The 19,761-nt window shown below is 36.1% G+C and overlaps 1 protein-coding gene across 1 annotated transcript in view; it reads left to right on the forward strand.

Moving 5' to 3' along the window:
- Positions 1-5,115: 5,115 nt before the first annotated feature.
- Positions 5,116-19,761, forward strand: part of EIF3E (eukaryotic translation initiation factor 3 subunit E) — a 44,972-nt gene continuing 30,326 nt past the window's right edge. Inside the window, exons 1-5 of the mRNA XM_044245086.1 lie at positions 5,116-5,248; positions 10,571-10,685; positions 12,683-12,800; positions 15,093-15,135; positions 16,218-16,322. Coding sequence (XP_044101021.1) covers positions 5,159-5,248; positions 10,571-10,685; positions 12,683-12,800; positions 15,093-15,135; positions 16,218-16,322 — 471 coding nt within the window. The 5' untranslated portion in view covers positions 5,116-5,158. The remainder of the gene's footprint in view (positions 5,249-10,570; positions 10,686-12,682; positions 12,801-15,092; positions 15,136-16,217; positions 16,323-19,761) is intronic.

Genomic DNA, 19,761 nt, shown 5'->3' on the forward strand with positions numbered 1-19,761 from the left:
GCCTATGTTCCTGCTTATCTCTCTGTCTGAAACATTCTTTCCTGTTTTCTTAGCTACATCTATTCAGGTAGAGGTAGTCAAACACTACCTTCCCCACGAAGCTCCAACTTCCTCTGGCAGCAAATCATTCCCTCCCTTGGACCCCCAAGAGCCCTTGGTGCATGGACTCTCTCACACTATGCCAAGAGTATTTTACATTTTGCACACCTGCTACCACCCATTAACTGTAAGCTCCATGTGGGCTGAGATTGGTTTCTTTTTTTTTTTGTTTTCCTAGAGTCTGACTTGGTGAAAGCCGATGGAAAGTATTTAATCAATATCTAATAAATGAATGAGAATCAAATACCCCTGAGTACCAGGTGAGGTCTTGCCTGTTCTTCTGTAATATCTCTTTTTATCTAAAACACTAGGAAGAGAATAAAGCAAGAAAGTCAGATTTTCCATATTTGGGGCTAAATCTCTTATAAAAAGAAACAAGATATTTTCATAAACCAGCAAGGAAAATTCCAGGGGAAAAGCCAGGCAAATCAACAGAGTTTCCAATCTGTCACCACTTTAATCCAACTTGTAAATCACTTCTAGTTTAATTTTAAAGGACAAAACACCACTGTCTTCATTTTCTTTTTTTTTTTTTTAAATTTAAGAACTTAATGAGTGGCTCCCATTTCCTATCTGATCAAATCCAACTTTCCCAGTCTGGTTTTAAAGACCTTCTGTAATCTGGCTGCATTTCACTATCTAATCCATTGTCCACACAACTGTCAGAATTATTTTCCTGAAACACAGAATTATTCATTTTCATACTCAAAAATATTTTAAGCTTCCTCATAACCTCAGACAAATTTCAGATTCCTCATATAAGCTTTCTACTATTTGACCCCTGTCTTATTTTCTGGCATATCCTCCCCTAGTCTTCAGTCTTCAGCTACCTTCCCAAGTAGTCTTTTCCAAATATTTCTGCCATTTTCCTGTTTTTGTATCTCTACATACAAGTTCAAATTGTTCCTCAATCACCTGCAAGGCTCTCTTCCATAGCTGTTGTAAAAAGTCAGCAGTCCAAATACAAAAGATATCCATCCCACCAGGATTTCTCCATTCTCTCGACTCCCATTGAGAATCAATCTCTGGGATCAGCCTGATTGGGATCCATGATCTTTTCATATTCCCTACAGTTTCTGCTAATATTCTATCCTTCCATTACGGATATATACAGAACTATTATATCATTTCAATCAGTATACACACAACTTTAAAAACACCCTCCCTAGACTGCACATCTATAGCTCTTTTTCACTGCCTTCCTTTCTAGTAAAATTCCTCAAAGGATATGTTTATATATGTTGTTTCACTTTTTCTCCCATCTTTTGAGCTTGCACAAAGTAACTTTCATCTGCTACTCACTGAAACTGCTTTTATCAAGATCAACAATAACCTGCATATTTTTGAAAGCCAAAGGACAATACTCAGTTGTCTTCTTGAACCAACAGCACCAACTGACTTAGTTCTCTTTGCTGCTTGAACCACTCTCTTCCTTTGGGGCCCGGGACACCACTTTCTTGCTTCTCCTCTTCTCTCCACCACCTGCTGGCCCATCCTTCTCTAGCTTTTTTACTTGATTTAAGTTGTCCCAACCTTTATAAATTGAAATGCCTAAGATTTAGCCTTCCTTCCAAACACTCTCATACTCTGATCTTGTCCAGTCACATGTTTATAAATTTCACCAATAGGTTAACAAGATCTAGTTTTTTGTCTCCAGCTTTTACCTATCTCCTAAATTCCAGATTCCTATACACCACGGCCTAAGCAGTTGTATTTAGATGTCTAATAGGCATCCAAAACATAGTATGTCCAAAACTAAACCCTTGACTTCTCTCCTCTAAAACATGCATCTCTCACACCCTTCCTCATTTTAGTAAATGGCCTCTCAGTTCTTCTAGACCTTGGTGTCATCTTTGACCCCCCTTTTTCTCATCTAATCCATTAGCAAATTTTGATAGCTCTGCCTTTAAAGATTTTATTTATTTGACTGATAGCTCTGCATTTAAAATATATTCAGAATTTTGTTACTATGCACAACTTTTTCAATGCCACCATCATCTTGTGCTTGAATTATTTCAATAGTCTCTTAACTGGTTTCTCTCTATATATGCATTCAGTTTTGCATCAGTATTTTTATATTTAATATTCCTTTACCTGGAATCTTTTTCCTCTAGAGAGCCACAGGTTCCCTACTTCCTTCAGGTCTCTTTTCACATTCTACTTTACCAGAGAGGCCTTCCCTGATCACATTATATAAACTGGAAGTCTTTCTCCACAATTGTCTAACTTCTGCCTTGCATATTGTTCTTCATAGTATTCATTACCACTGGACAAAGTATGTATTTATCTGTTTGTATCCATCTCCTCCCCTTTGAATATAAACTTCTTTAGAGAAGGTACTCTGTTTTTATATTCCCAGGGCCTAGAACATTGTATTTGATTTATACAGAATGAATAAATAATTGCCACCTATTGGTTAGAAAGCTCCTATATAGATTTTACTGATTATATATTCCCATTAATACCTTCCATATGGTAAAATTTCAAAATGTTAATCAAACTGAATTGCATCTCATTTCTCTCTGCTTCTCAAAAATGTCCTCTGTTCCTTTTTTGGCAAGTTTCCATACTGTACCTGCTTGCTTTCTTCTTCTGCTCCAGCTCACTTATGCTGGAAGCTTTGGCTGCTATTTCTATAACTTCCTCTTTTCCTGTCTATATTCTATTACAACTTTACTTTCTGGGCTTCCAGGAAACTTTGTACCTAATTTATAATTTAAATTTTATCATGTAAGTATGTATGCATGGGCAAAAGCATAATATATATAAGGTTATGTATTGTCCATGGTTTCAGGCATCCACTAGGGGTCTTGGAATGTACCTGCTATAGATAAGGGGGGAAGGTCTACTGTACAAGGTTTACATGCATGGTAAGTGGTAACAACTATATCAACTGATCAAGAATAGTATCTCAATTTGTATACTACACATCACCACTTGGATATCTAATAGGGATCTTATTCTGTCTGAAACAGAATTCCTGATTTTAGCACCCATACCTATTCCTTTATCATTCTCCCCTCATCTACGAGTGGGAACCCAGTTTCTTATGCCCAAAGTCTAGGAATTTTTTTAACCGAAACTTAATTCTGAGATAGTAGATTCACAGGCACTTGTAAGATCCTGCGTAACCTTTATGCAATTTCCCCCAGTGTTAACATCTTGCAAAATGATAGTACAGTCTGGCAGTTGCTCGGGTGATTAAACATAGTTGCCAGATATCCCACCAATTTCATCTTTGGATAAATAACATGAAAACTGAAAACACATGTCCACACAAAAATCTGTACACAGATGTTTACAGCAGCATTATCCATAGTAGCCAAAAGAGAGAACAACCCAAATGTCCATTAGTGGATGAATGGTTAAACCACATGCAGTATAGCCATATAATATTATTTGGCCAGGAAAAGAAATGAAATGCTACAACTTGAATGGATTTTGAAAATATTATGCAAAGTGAAAAAAGTCAGACAGACAAGGACACATATTATATGATTCCATTCATATGAAAGTCCTAAATAGGGAAGTCTATACAGAAGAAAAATAGTGTTGCTTAGAGCTGGGGCAGAGTGAACAAGAAGAGATGAGATGAAGATGAGGTCAGGGCGAGATAACAAGGCCTGGATAGTCTCAAGCATATTTAAGTTTTAAAAGTCATGCTGGCTGCTTTGTGAGAATAAATCACAGGTGGAAAAGAGGGGAAGCAAGGTAATTAGTGAAGAAGCTACTCCAAAAATCAATGCAAGATAGGATGATGGTTTGGACTAGGGACTTTGGAGGTGGTGTGTGAACTGATTGGCTCCAGATATGCTTCAGAGGTTAAAGTCAAAGGGTTTGTTGGTGAATTCAGTGCACAGTGTAACAGAAAGAGAAAAGTCAAAGATGACTCCAAGGTTTTGGGTATGAGCAACTGGACAGATGGAACTAGCATTCACTGAGATGGAGAAGAGTACAAAAAGAGCAGGTTTTGATGACCTACATGGGTAAAATTTCAAAATGTTAATCAAACTGAATTGCATCTCATTTCTCTCTGCTTCTACATGGGGGAGTTTGGTTTTGGACATGTTAATATTGAGATATTGAGTAGCCTGCTAGATATATGTGCCTCTGCGGTTAATATTCTGCATTGGCTTATAATTTGGAAGTTGTCAATGTACAAGCTACACTTAAAGCCCCCAGGTTGAATGATATCACCGAGGGTATTGACTTACATAGAGAAGAGGTCCAAGAGCCTGAGGCAGTCCAAAATGAAGAGGCCTGAAAGATGAAAACGGACTAGCAAAGGAGACTTCAGAGCACTTAAAATAAAATCCATGCTCCTTACCTTAATCATGACCTGGCCCTTCTCAACTTCTTTCATCTCACAGGATATTTAGCTTTTGGAATATACCAAGTCCTTTCCTGTCTCGTGACCTTTTTGTTTGCTAAGCCATCCACCAGCCCTGGTTTTACCCTGGCTCCAGTTTTAGCGGCTTCTTTCTGTCACTACAGCTCTCAGTTAAATTATTATTCTGAGTTTTTTCCTCTAACCCCCCCCCCATTTAAATAGGCCCAGCACGACCACCCCCACCCAATTATGGCTCTTACCATAATCGATAATTACTTGTTTCCCGCCTAGAAACCCGTCCACCTTAATTTAACGAAAGATTAAAAAACGATCACTATATGCCAAATAAAACCTCAAGAATTCCTTCTACGCCACTTTCCGGAGAGCAAGGGCTTCGTTATCTCCTCTTCTGCCGCATCCCAATGTAACCGACTATCCCTTAGCAGTAAATTGTCAGATTTTTGCAAAATTTATTAGCCGAGCGGAGAGTAGGAACCGGCAAAGTTGCAAACAGAACTTGCGCCCGCGGCTCCGCCCAATCCCAGAGTTGCCCAGAGGAACGGAGGATCCGCACGCATGCGCCGTTGTTCTCTCAGCGCTTCGGGCTGAACCCCACCCCTTACCCTTGGCTTGTTTAACCACTGCGCCTGCGCAACACGGACCTGTTTGTTCTTTTGTCGGCGCTGTCAATAAAGTTTTAGTGGGCAGACTCCCTTTTTACTTGACAAGATGGCGGAGTACGACTTGACCACTCGCATCGCGCACTTTTTGGATCGGCATCTAGTCTTTCCGTTGCTCGAGTTTCTCTCCGTAAAAGAGGTGAGGGGGGCTTTGACCGCGAGGAAAGCGTGGGAGCGTATGAGGCGCGGGGCGAGGCCTAGAGGCGGTGGCGATAGCCGTAGGCCTGATACACGTGTGAGGCGGCCGCGAGTTTGGTCCAGCGTTCGGGAGTAAGGATCTGCCGGTAATTTAGCATCGTCCCAGTTAATTAGCACTGCAGAATTCGGTTGTGATGAGAAGTGAGGGGACAGCAGGCAACTTAGGGGAGGAAGCGGTCTCTGCTTCTCTACTGGAGGTGACAGTGCCAGAGGGACTTCCGCGTCAGTTCCTCTCGCAAGTTGACCAACCATTCGCCGCTTCCCTGCAGTAACGCTTGCTTCAAAAAGCAAATCGGAATGTTACAGATCATGTTCGCTCCTTCGGGAACTGTGGGAAGGGTGTGCTTGGCTTTGTTTTTGTTTGCCGATCTTTGGGATAATTTTCTTACACTTAAATACCTAGTATTTTAATTTACATTAAGTTGAATTCTTCGCAGAGAGTTTTCCTGGTTTTTCGGCAAGTAGCCACTTCCTAGAAGCGTGCCATATTTTTGTCGGATGGGGACGCTTCCGCCACCCACCCACCCACCCCCCCGCCAAAAAGGGAAAAAAACCCAACAACCCTGGACAATTTTTTTTTTTTTTAATTTAAAAGTGGTTTTCCGGTGTATACAGACTTCGAGTAACATGAAGGTTAACTTTCATTTAGCTACTCAAGATACCTAGAATTAGCCTGTGATTCTGGTACCTCATTTCAAAACGTCTAAATCCTGAAAGTTTTGAAATACTGGGCTTAGTTCTACCTTGAATTTGTTGGGAAGTTGGCACGTTTTAGTAATTATAATAATGTTACTGTGTTGAAGGGACTCGATTATTGGCCAGAAAAGTAAATGAATTCTGTATCTGAAAGCGGGCTACAACATAAGCCTACTTAGGGAACTCTAAATTTGGAGAGTGGATTTATGGCTCAACAGTAAAACAGAAAAGCTCTGCAAATAAACATTAAACTGTTTTGATAACGTCAGATCTTCTGGAAGTTAACTGTTCATTAGACAGGTTTAATCCTCAAATTTATCTGCTCCTTTTCTAAACACATAACGGTATTCTAAAGTTGTGATATTAGGAAACAAGCAAAGTTTATTTTCAATAAATTTCAGGAATGTAAAAATAAAGCAATATAAAGCTTTGTCATGAGAGGTTCTTTTTGTTTTGTTTTATTTTTTAATTTCTCCTTACGTAGGATGTACTTATATCTGTATTTTAGAGCTTGCATAAAACAGTACATTCTGCCTTTTTTTTTTTTCTGGATGTGTGAGGATAATTCGCCAAAAATCAAGGAATAGAAAAATGCCATATTTGAAATCCTTTAAAATCAGCTACTTGTAGAAATGCTTCTAAATCAGCCAAAGTTCATATTCTTGTACCGTGTTCTTTGCACTTTTGTCTTACAAGGCAGATACATAACAGGAAGGAATATGTGAGTGTAAATTGGGTTTTCATAGGGTAAGACCAAAACTATGAAGAGCAGCTGAGAATCGGTGGAAAATAACTGCTCAGTACTTGCCTCTTTGTAGATAATGTTGGTGAAATGGCTGGAATACACCAAGAGGAAGACAGGTTTACTTAGCAGTTACTAAGTATAGGCCTGTCATGGAGTTGTGTTAAATCCAGGATAAAACCCAGACATCTCACCGCTGAAAAACTTAGCTATCCTTTAGAGGAGATAAAGGTCTATAATTACATATGGGGGGGGGGGTAAAGTCAGAAGTAGGGGCAGAGTGCTATCAAAATTGGAGATTCTATTCGGTGGGCAAAAAGGACTTTGAGGATAGGTTTTAAGTTGAGTTTTAGATGGTTAGGATGGAGACAGCGATGATTCCTAATAGTAACAATTTGATATATTTGTAATTTGCTGGATAATGTAAGCTCTGAGAGCAGGATCTTTGTTTTGTTTTCTGTTGTGTCCTTTTCTGTAAAATAGAGGGGCGTAAAGACTTTTAATGATTATTTAATATCTCTACTTCAGAGCTGTTTTTTATTTTAAGAAAGCCTGTCTCGGGGCGCCTGGGTGGCTCAGTGGGTTAAGGCCTCTTCCTTCGGCTCAGGTCATGATCCCAGGGTCCTGGGATCGAGCCCCGCATCGGGCTCTCTGCTCCGCAGGGTGCCTGCTTCCTCCTCTTTCTCTCTGCCTACTTCTGATCTCTGTCTGTCAAATAAATAAACAAAATCTTAAAAAAAAAAAAAAAAAGCCTGTTTCATGCATAAAGTGTTGATACTGCCACAAATCTTATGGGGTTAGAAAAATTACATGAGATAATGCATATAAAGCACTTAGCCCTCTGGGACAAAGTGAGTATTCCTGAATATTTTCCATTAGGAGGCTAGGCCATCCTGTGTGAGAGTAGAGTGAGATAAAGAATGGAAATGGGGACTGAGAAAACTGACCAAAGTATAAGGATTGGGAAGTGTGGATGGCCCAACTGAGATTGAAAATTACACATTTGTAAGAGTTGATGACAGTCACTCTGTGAGTGATAGGAGCAGTGGAAGGTTATTTAAGTAGTGTAGAAATGTTTGGAGGTAGACTTACATGTCATTTAGAGATTGCTTATTAGCAGAGAAAAGCACCAATGTGATTAAATAGCATTATTGCCTGTTTCTGAAACATTTTATAGTCGTCCCTAGCCAGAACGTAGAAGACAGACAACTTTTTTCCAGAAATAAAGATAGACATTGAATTGTATTTAGTTGGAGAAAATGGATGGAGTCAATGATAGTACTAATGAGAAGATCTTTGAAATAGCTAAAAATGGATCTAATGTAATAAATGACAACCAAAAGGGGGGATATAAAAATTAAAAAGAACAGAGGGTATAATGAAGCATTTTAATGGTAATGGTGAAAGAGAGGATGAATTTAAGTTGAAATCTTAGAGATGAGGTACTAAATGGAAGTTGTGGAAAGTTGTGGGAAATTTTAAGACTTGAGTTTCTTAGGAATCATCAGTATGGATGTTGGATTTGTAGAGGATGACAGCAGGAAGAAATGTCAAAAGAATAATTTCTTTTTTTAATTTTTAAAGATTTTATGTATTTGACAGAGAACGAGACCACAAGTAGGCAAAGCAGCAGGCAGAGGGAGAGGGGGAAGCAGGCTCCTTGCTAAGCAGAAAGCCCCATGTGGAGCTTGATCCCAGGACCCTGGGATCATGACCTGAGCCGAAGGCGGACGTTTAACTGACTGAGCCACCCAGGTGCCCCTAAAAATAATTTTTAACTGATGAACATTTGCAAACAGTTTCAATTATAGAACACTAACTTTGTACCCCGATTAAGTGAAATAATTCCCACCCCACCCCCCAATTTCATACTTCCATGAGTAGATCTCTTTTACAAAAAAGTTTAGTCCATTATTTTTTGCTTCAAAAAGAAAAGGAATTGTGAAAACTCTTTTAGTACTTATACTATCTATCTTGTTTTTTTTTTTTTTTTTTGAAGACTTGTTTATTTTAGAGAGAGAGCTTGCAAGAGAGCAGTTGTCATGGGGGAGGGCAGAGTCAGAGGGAGAGAGAAAATCTCAGACTCCCTGTTGAGTGTAGAACCCCATATGGAGCTCTATCCCAGAACCCTGAGATAATGACCTGAGTCCATTTGCTCAACTGACCACCCAGGTGCCCCTAGTTTCCTAGATTCTTGCCTCTTAGCTCAAAAGTCTAGAATATTTACTGTCTGCCCTCTACAGAGTAAGTGTGGGTATAAGGCAGAATTTAGGGAAGGTGATAATAAGCAGCTACTGTTTTAAGAGGCCAGTAAGATCTGATGGCTGAGGAGCAGGGTTTTGAATCTATAATAGATAAGAGACAATACAAATTAAAAGCTATTAATGGAGTGGCAAGAAGAGGTTGGCATGCTAGGGAAAGATGTTTTCACAAGATTAGGTTTCTATAGGGTACACTGAAAGGAAGCCTCGATTTTTTTTTTAAGTAAACTTTTTAATCAAATATAGCATTCATACAGAACAGTGCCAAAAGCACCGTTTTTCAAAGTGAACCCACTTATGTGACCACCATCCAGACCAATAAATGAAACATTACAAATATCCTAAAAACCTTCTCCTGATGCCTCTTGATCACTTCTCACACCTCCCAAAGGTAAGCGCTAGTCTGATCTAGAATCGTTTTGCCTGGTTTTGATTTTACGTATATGAAATTAAGCATTGTACTGCTTTGTATGACTTATTTTATTCAACATTGTGAGAGTCATCCAAGTTGGTAGGATAACTGTAGTTCTTTGATTCGAATGCTGAATGTTAATCTGTTATGGGAGTATATTACAGTTTAACCATTCTAATGTTTATAAACTTGGCTAATACAAGTAGTACTGCCATGAACATTCTTGGAAATGTCCTTTGAATATTTGCACCCATTTCTCTTGGGTATCAAGGAGCAGAATTACTGGGTCAAAAAGTATTTTTGATTTTAGAAGATGAAAACAGTTTTCCAAAGCAGTTGTACTTCTGCCGGAAGAGTAAGTGTTCAGTTACTCTAAATCTACACCAACATGGTATTGCCATTTTTTTTGGTTTGTGTTCTTAATGTGGCTTAATTTGCATTTTCTGTACAAGGAACGAAGTTGAGATATTTGGTGTTTGTTGGCTCTTCGGTTATACACTTGTAAAATGGCTATTAAAATTTTATAGCTATTTTCAGTTCTCTCTTTTCTTACTATTTTATTTGTTGGAGTTCTTTGTAGAGTTTGGAAGATTCAGTTTTGATCTCGTGGCTGTACTATTGGATCACCTGATCTTTTTACAGGCTTGAAATGTGAAATCTTCCTACATTTTTCTTTCCTTGACAAAATTGGATTTAATATGCAAATCTTTTGCTGAAGCTTTATCCCGATGGCTGCGTATTTTAAAAAAAAAATTTTTTTTTTTTTTAAATTTTGGTTACTATCTCCTTGAATACTATTGGATAGGATCCTTACATATTGCTCATTGCCCTAAACTTCACATTTACGTAAGTCTGCTAGTGTATCTATTTGGTCCTAGTTCTGTTTTAGTGGTATGGATGGGAAAGGATTATAAAGGATTCAAATGAATTAGTAAAAAATATATGGGGGTAGACAAAAGCCACCCCAAGGAGAGATGAGTACCTATCATGTGGATGTGAGATGGTGAGAAAATAAAAAAAAATTTGTTGATTCCTAATTACTTGGTGTGGCAAGAAAACAACTACATGTGCCTGTCGGTGGAGTTGGTGTGGTTTATCAGTTTGTTTGGGAGAACTTAGGCATACTCATTAGAACGTAATTTTCTCTTGCAGATATATAATGAAAAAGAATTATTACAAGGGAAATTGGATCTCCTTAGTGATACCAACATGGTAGACTTTGCTATGGATGTATACAAAAACCTTTATTCTGATGATATTCCACATGGTAAGTTTTGTCAGCTTCTCTCATGAACTGAGGATTTGTGTTAAAGTTTTATGATTTATAAAAGAGCTTTAGTCAAAAGTCTTTAATAAACTATTTGAATGTTTAAAAGTTCTGTGAATGAAAGTTAACATGAAGGTTACATGTCATCTAAAGTATATTATTTTCTCACCACAAAAGGTGTGAAACTTCTTTAAAACGTGATTTTCGAATATGTTCAGTTCATAATACATCAGAATTGGGCTTATTAATCAGATTGTCTTCTTAGAAATGATCTGAGAATGTTGCTGGTTTTGGCCTGCTAACTTTTTCAGTTAGTATCTGCGTGCCTTAGAGACTTCTTTTCATCTTGAAGCATCTGGGTAGAGCCAAGGTTCTCAAAAGTATTGTTCCCAATACCAGATCATCAGTGCACCTGGGGAGCTTGTTAGAAATGCAAATTTGGGGGTCATACCCCAGATCTACTTAATCAGAAACTGTTGGCTGAGGCCCAGCACTTAAATTGGAGAACTACTCTCGTATGGTGTTTTCTACATTCTTCTTTTCTGTGGTAATAGATGTTCCTTTAAAAAAAAAAAAAGTTTTCCCGTAAGTTTGAAAAATGTGTTATTTCTCTTATGAACCTGGTGTTTTAAAAAATTCTAAGAATGCTTTCAATAGAGAAATACAATTTACTTTGTTTAAATTGACATTTTCCAAAATTTGATCACGGATACCCTTTTATGTTTAAGAAACGCTGTTGTGGTAGTACTTCTTAATATATAACACAAATGACTACACTAAATATTGTCACCTTTTTTAATTATAGTAAATGACAGTAGCTCTTTAAATTTTAGTTTGTGATGAAAAAGTTAACTATTTCTTAGTGAAAGTTTAAAACACGTCTGCAGGGTAGGTTACCTGCATGTTTTCTCTGACTCTACATAATACAGTTAAAAGAAACTAGAACTGGGTTTGAGAGATTACAGAATTAGATTTATAGTGAAAAGAGATTACTGACTGGATTTAAATTCATTCAGCCTAATTGAAAATCTATAGTCATATGTAAACCCTCTGAGTCTTTGTTCAGAAACTCTGGGATAATATTCATCTGAGAACATTCAGTGAGAACAAATATAAAAACATGAAGCTTCTGAAATGTGGAATTAGATAATTGTTCCTTAGCAGACACCCCTCCCCCAGGCTGTATCTGCATATTCCTGAGTTTTCTTTAAGTTAGAAGAAGATTCCCTCTTTATGTGCCTTTGCACTGCTAGAAAGAAAAAAAAAATGGATCTGGGAGACTTACTGAGTTGGTGTTGCTGGCATATGAATATATTGGGGGTAAAGAAATTTATGCATAATTTAAATAACTTGAAAATTTTCCAGAGACATCCTCATGGTGAGCAGTATAGTTTAACATTAGAGTACTCCTTTGCATTTTTTTTTTTATTGGTATAATTCATCTTGTTTTATTGGTACAATTCTTATTATAATGTTACATCACATTAGTTAGTTTGTTGTTAAAAAAAGAAGTGTCAAATTACAGAAAATAAAATAACAGTATATGGAAAGGCACATTCAAACACAGTTGATGGGAATGAAAACTGATACAATTTGAAATATCAGTCAAAATAAAAATGCACCCCTTTGACCATGTAATTCCACTCAGGAATATTTTTATAAATATACTCAAATAAATACAAAGAGATCTACCCACAAGAAACATTCTATGTGTTATTGTTTATAATAGCAAAACAAATAATCTAAATGTCTATCAATAGGTCTATGGTTTACTAATTATTACATAACCATACAATGGAATCTTTGTAATCATTAAAATGAATAAAACTGCTTTGCTTGTGTTGATATAGATCTCTAAGACTTATCATATTATTAGTAAGTACAGAACAGTATCATGGTATGTTTCCATTCGTGTCTTGACATATGGCTATATATGTAAATAGACTCACAAATGTACATAGAGCCCACAGGAGAGACTCCTTTGCATTTTTAATTAGCTTTGAGAGAAAAAAGAACCACAGTTGTTGCACAACTGAAACAGCTTCAGGCAGAAACAGAACCAATTGTGAAGATGTTTGAGGATCCAGAAACTACAAGGCAGATGCAGTCAACCAGGTAACCTACCTTAATTTGAATTCTGAAAATTCTCTTTTCTGGATTAAGACAAATTTAATTCAAATTGTTGGGGGAAATCAGAGGGGGAGACAAACCATGAGAGACTGTGAATTCTGAGAGACAAACGGAGGGTTTGGGGGGCAGTGGGGAGTGGGGTGAGCCTGGTGGTGGATTTTGTGGAGGGCACCTATTGCATGGAGCACTGGGTGTGGTGCACAATGAATTTTGGAACACTGAAAACAATTTTAAAAATTCATATTTTGTCTAATATTCCATCATAAAATTCATGGCTTAATTGATATTTTATCTGTTTGTTTTCACTTATACTTATGGTATAGGGACCAGGAATTCCTTAATAAATAGTAATACTAATTTTATTTTTAATTTCTTTACCATTTATCCAAATCTGACTATGCTGGAGCAGTTTTGCCTTCTTCCTCTCTTTCCAGGGGACATTGGCAATGTCTGGTGACATTTTTACTTATCCCAATTTTAGTATACGTGCTGCCGAAGCGAGCACTACTTATCCCAATTGAAGGGGTGCTATGAGCACCCAGCAAGGAGAGGCCAGGGATGCTGCTCACCGTCCTGCAATGCATAAGACAGTACCCTACCCTACCCCAACAAAGAGTTATCCAGCCCAGAAGCCTCAGTAGTACTGAGGTTGACGTACCTGTGCCTGGGCAGTACCAGGAGGGAAACCTGAGCTCACTTTATCACTTGGCTGCATTCTCTAATATCTTTCCAACCTCATTGCCCAGCCCAGGAAGGGAGGGTAGTGTCGAGCTGATAAGGTTATTTTATTCTTCCTCTTAACTAGAAATAAACCTGTTGCTTGGTTTCCAAAAAATGCATGTTGCCTCGTTCTAACTTAATGTTTATCATTAATTGAAGCCCTTTGGGTTATTAGGAATCTTTAAAACAAAATCTGCTAGAACTGAATATTGTGGTAAAACTTAGCTGCCAGTGTATTTACTAGAGAAATTGCTGAAGTTTTTGCCATGTTATGTCTTTAGTTCATACAATATGTGACCAAAACAAACTTTTAGGGAGATGAGCTCAAGTTTTCATTTATGATTTAGGGAAGTGTTAACCAGATAATTTTAAGCAAAACACCAAATAGTGCACAATTACTATACCATATTATAATGTAATCTACTACATCACTAACTACACCGTGTTTTATCTATACAGGTAGATGTATACCTATTACCCAGATAGCTGTATCTTACAAAGCAATAATATATAGCTATGTGTATGTGTGCTATACTTCTTATTACACTTATTACACAGAATATAATGGCTTAAACCCTCAGGTCACTTGTAAGTGCACACAAAGGAACAGCTCAAATAATCCGGCTGTTAGGGTACAACGGAGCATTTAGAATTTAAGTTCTAAATTTAGTCTAGTCATTTAAATACTAGAAATTAATGTGATTACAGTATGAATCAAGATGAGTATAGATTTATTCACCAGTTATTAGAGAAGATTCCTTGCAGTTTAATAGGCATGGCATTGAGATAAATGAAAGGATGGAATTGTGTTTTAAAAACTTGCAAAGGAATGACCTCTTCCTTCCAATTCCTGTTTCTAAATTTCACTGAACATGTAACATTTTACCTCTCATACTTTCCTGGAAATACCCAGTCAACCAAGGAACAACAGTGATGATGTATCTGAAAGATACAAGGAGTGTAACACAAAGTTACTCACTGTGATCCACAAGTGTTAAGTTTTTTTGAAATCTTATGTTAAAATTTCATTCATATTTCATATTCAGTATTATGATATATCCATGTAATTTTGGTGATGATATATTCCTTTCCCACTAAATCTTCAGGTAAAATTATGCTCTGAATAAACATGCCATAGCATTCCCTCTGTGATAAGCATTAAGAGAATGTTTTCTTTTTTGAAAATGCCCAGTAAGCTGTGCCCATCCATCACTTGTTCCTTGATGTCTTTGTTGATCACTTTGTCTTTTACTAGCCTGCCTGGCAACATCTTAGTTATTATGCAAAGCCAATTTAAGAAAGGTTCAATTGGGTTGACACTGATACAGATAATAATTACAGTAGGGTATATGGCATCGATATGTAAGTTAAGCATAATTGATTAATTTTGTAGTTTATTTTATTCTGAAAGCCTTATTTCTAGTGTTTTAAGTATTAAGGTATTTAAGGTATTTAAAGGTATTTAAATGGCTTTATGTGGGTTATGGGATAAACTTTGAAAATGCTTATTTTGTTTTCTGTGACCTATAAAATTAATAATTTTTGTTTTTAATTAAGAGATGGTCGGATGCTGTTTGATTACCTGGCAGACAAGCATGGTGTAAGTGGTATTTTAAAAATTTTCTTTAGTTGTGCTGTTTTAATAGGCTAATTAAAAAATAGTGCTGCATAGATAGGTTTGAGGCTTGAAAGAATATTATTTCTAGATTAATTTATTAAATATAAGACCTGGTATGTTTTTGAAACTTCAGTTTTTAAAAATTGATGCTGATGGGAAAATGAGGTGCTTATATTTAACTTTAGAATTGTTCAAAACTTTTTATTTTTTCTAGAATAACCAAGAAATAGGTACTGTTTTATATTTCTGATGCATTAACAAAGAAAAATAGGACTAAATTTGAATTAGAAATGTTTTGAGCAGTAGAATTGGGTAATATTTTGGCTGCCTTGTGGAATATAGTAATTCTTGATATTATCAAGGTCTTCATAAATCCCTAGTAAAGGAATTTTATTACAGCCTTCTGTAGTCATTTTCCACTCTCCTTTCCTTTGTGTTAAAGTGTGAGGATTTGTGTATAATTAATTCTTTACTTGCATTCAAGTTTTATCTCTCATTTAACACCTGTAATAAGAGGTATGCTGATCACTGTGCAAATTATTCTTTCTGGTTTCCACATACAATGTTTGGTATATTGACAGTGTTCTAGTTCATGGCCCTTCTCTTACATTACTTTTACTTTGCTTGCATTGCTAGCTTTAAAAGTTGCTGTAATTTGGGGCTAGTTTTCACAGAGAACTGAAATTTACTTGTACATGTTATTGTACAGAATCACAAACCCTTACAGGGATTCATGCACTTGGTAGTTGTTTAAGCTCAGTCACTAACTGAGAACCTCACACCTCAACCTTTCCCTGCAATTCAAATGCTCATTGCAACAAATTAGATATTGTTACAGTTCATAACTCTTTGAGACCAGAATTATGAATGATAAATCTGTCAGTTGATAATTCGTGTTCTAAGATTCATGTGTTCCGTCATGCTTTTTGTTTTATTTATTTTTTTTGTGACACTTGGGATACACTGAAAATACTGATGTCTGGGTATATTTAAAGGAGTAAATGGTTTGAATTTAAAAACTCAGAGTTAAAAATATAACTGATGCTTTGTTTTTCTTTATTTAGTTTAGGCAGGAATATTTAGATACACTCTACAGGTATGCGAAATTCCAATATGAATGTGGGAATTACTCTGGAGCTGCAGAATATCTCTACTTCTTTAGAGTATTGGTAAGTAAATTGTTTTTCTTCTCTCAGATTTTGTAGGATTCTCCTGTTTTGTCAAAACATGTCTATAGATTTGAGTCTTTACATAAATATTCAAGAATCCTTGGTGAAAGGAGGGAAACTTTCCTCAACAAAGAACAAATAGAAATAGGAAAGCTTGTATCAGGACCTCAGAATTTGGAGGGAGATTTAACTTGACCTTGAAATACAGAAAGTAAGAGCTGATAATTTATTACTTTATGTATAATTGTGTGATAAGCATTAGCAAACTTCTGTCGTGATCAGTTTGTTAAATTACTCTGTAGCACAGTGAGCAGCACATTATGGATGCTTAATAAATATTTTTTAATAAACCCATTATTCCTAATTTTTATTAAATATCTTAGGCTATATACATCTCCTGAGTTTGTTTCAAATAACTATGAAGTTCTAATGATATTTGAAAAAAAATTATGCCTTAATAGTAGCTTTTTTCTATTTATTTCTACCCTTAGCTATTAGAAAATAAAACTCAATGATTTTTTTTTTGATAATAGAGCAAATTTCTAGCCATAAAGAACCCTGTTTGTTATTTTCATTTGTCTGTTTGACAAGCTCCTAGATTCAGTGCTTTAGTTTGGGAAAAAGGAAAATTACATGAAGCCAAAGGAAAAAATCGGGCTTTTTTTTTTTTTTTTTTAAAGGTTTTGTTTATTTGACAGATCACAAGTAGGTAGAGCAGCAGACAGAGAGAGAGGGAGAATCAGGCTTCCTGCTGAGCAGAGAGCCTGATGCAGGGCTCCATCCCAGGACCCTGGGACCATTACCTGAGCTGAAGGCAAAGACTTCAACCCTCAGAGCCACCCAGGCGCCCCAAAATCAGGCTTTCAAATAAAAAATTTTTTTTCTCATTCTGCCTTCTGTGTAGGTAATTGTATCAGTGCCTTCTGGAGTTATCGAAATGCCCTTGTTTTAACTAGCTTCTTATTTGAGAAATTATAATTTGTTCCTCATTTTGGGTTAGTCAGCAAGTACCCAAGTCTCTGATTTGTCTAGTTAATCCTAGATGTTGGGAAATGACCTCTAAAGATAGGGTTTTCTAACCTTGGAAGAGTCTGTTTCTTCTGTCTCTGCTTTCTGATACCTTTATTCTTTAGCCCCATATACCTGCCGGAAAGAAAAGACTTAGGCTTCTATCTTTGGTTGTTTTTTTGGAAATTAAATATTCCTTTTTGGGGGAGCTGGGAAGGGAAGAGATTGGTGTTTTATTAATACTGCTAATTCCTACACTTAAAAAGTAGTTAACTTCGTTTTTTAAAGCTACCATCCTTCCTTCAAAAGGAAATAAAGATTCTCAGTTTATTTCAAAGTTTGATTTGAAAAATACTTATTTTCTCTTAACTCCTGTTTTTGAATATTCTTAATTTACAGATTAGCTGTGGTTAGTTTGCAAGTGCATTGAAGGTAATCGGTGATGCTAAACTTGTAGTGGCTTATCAGAAAATTCCATCAGTTTTACTTTGAATATTATGAAGGATTTAGGAGAACAAAAGTTGATTACTTTGGAAATGTAAACAGCTTAAACCAGGATTGTAAAATCAGAAGCCTGATATGATTACAGCTACATGAAAAGAGTTGGTTATTCATATCATTTGTTAATGCTGGGAGTGAATTTTGAGAATGAAGATTTAGTGTCATGTTAGAGTTCTAGCACAGTAAATTTATTGTTGCTGGTTGGTGAGTGAATGTGCCATTTTGCTAAGACATGGAAACTTAAGGTAACTGCTGGAAATCCAGATACTGAAACTCTTCTAGCATATCCACCCTTGAAAGCAGATTGGTATGAAGAGCCAACTGTACTGACATGGACTTGAGCCAGAGTAGTACGCATGAAACTTTGGGGGATTAAAAAACTTGCTATGCTGCTACAAAAACCTTTTATCCTAACAAATATAACATATTCTAGTTTTAACAGTGTATTATATTTATGTAGTGTAGTTTTGTAATTAGTCTGAAAATGTTTACAAATGATAGGTATATATACTTAAAGGTTTGTGAAGTTTTTTTGTTTCCTTTTTTTTAAATATGAAGATCCTACTTTGTTCCCTAACTTAAAAAAAATTCTCAGTTTTAAGCTTTTGCATTGTTGAAATTCAAAGAGCATTTGGTTGGATGATTGATTACCGTGATTTGAACACAAAAATCTATGTTTTACATTAAGAGTTAAAATCTAGTGATTGGGTAGTGCTTAGAAATTATGTGAAATTTATTTTAAATGTATGTCCCATCTGTGTGACAAACTTTTGAATAGCTAGGAGTTGGCGTATTGATAGGGGCTAACCAAGCTAAGTTTAAAACAAGGGATAATTTTACTTCCCTTTTTCTTTTGTTGAGATAGGCACTAAAATCTATGTATTTGTTCAAAACTTGTTAATAGTAAAGATTAAAAATCCTGAATTGAATTTGGAATGAAAAATGTCTGTGTTTTACATATTAGTTATTTACTTTGGTTTTTTTGTAATACCAGTTTTTTCATTTCTAAATGCTTGTCTGGTGGTTGGTTATTCTTTTAAATCTATAGTTAGGGAAACATAAGCTATGAAAGAACCATTGTAACTATGATCTGAGATTAGAATTTGACTCTCCAGGTGACCTATTGTAGGTCAGTTTTGTGTAAATTAAAGCTGTGTGACCCTGGAATGTACCTTTATTTTTTAAAAATTTGATGGCTTTTAGAATACATCAAGGAATATTTACATGCATCCTATTTGATTGTGTTCTAAGAAATGAATTAATTTGGAATGAAATAGTGGAGAAGAGTTGGTAAGGATTTTTGAACGTTTTGGTTTTAAAAGTTACAAAAATAAATAAAAGGGATTAACACTGTTTTTTAATTATTTTGTTAAAATCTGCCTTCTCTGTCCCTTTGGTCTGACTCAGAAATATAACTCTCCCTTCATCCAGGAGATATTTGAAATAAAAGTGATTTTAAGATGCTAGAACTATTGGTGATCATATTTTAGTAGTGTTATTTTTGTTATTCTTTTCACTCAGAATTTAAAATTTATCTCCTCCACGTACATACCATTTGATTTGAACCTACTTTTCCTTGACTAAAAAAAACTTTAGTAATGATGACTCTTGGAAGTTTTGGGTCTGATGTGTCCTATTTGATAATGTTGGTATAAAAGATGTCTGTTTCATATTGATTTTCAGATACACAATTTATCACATTTTACTATCAAACTGGAATGTGTCTTGAATTGGTTGTGATTTAGAAACATAAATTAAAGACAAAAAAAACTTCTATGGATACTTGGGTGGCTTAGTCAGTTAAGTGCCTGCCTTCAGCTCAGGTCAGAGGATCGAGTCCTGCATCAGTCTTCCTGCTCCGTGGGGAACCTGCTTCTCCCTCTTCCTGTCTGCCAGCTTGTGCTCTCTCTTGCTATCTCTGTCCAATAAA

Source organism: Neovison vison, chromosome 4, assembly GCF_020171115.1.
Source record: "Neovison vison isolate M4711 chromosome 4, ASM_NN_V1, whole genome shotgun sequence".
NCBI lineage: Eukaryota > Metazoa > Chordata > Mammalia > Carnivora > Mustelidae > Neogale > Neogale vison.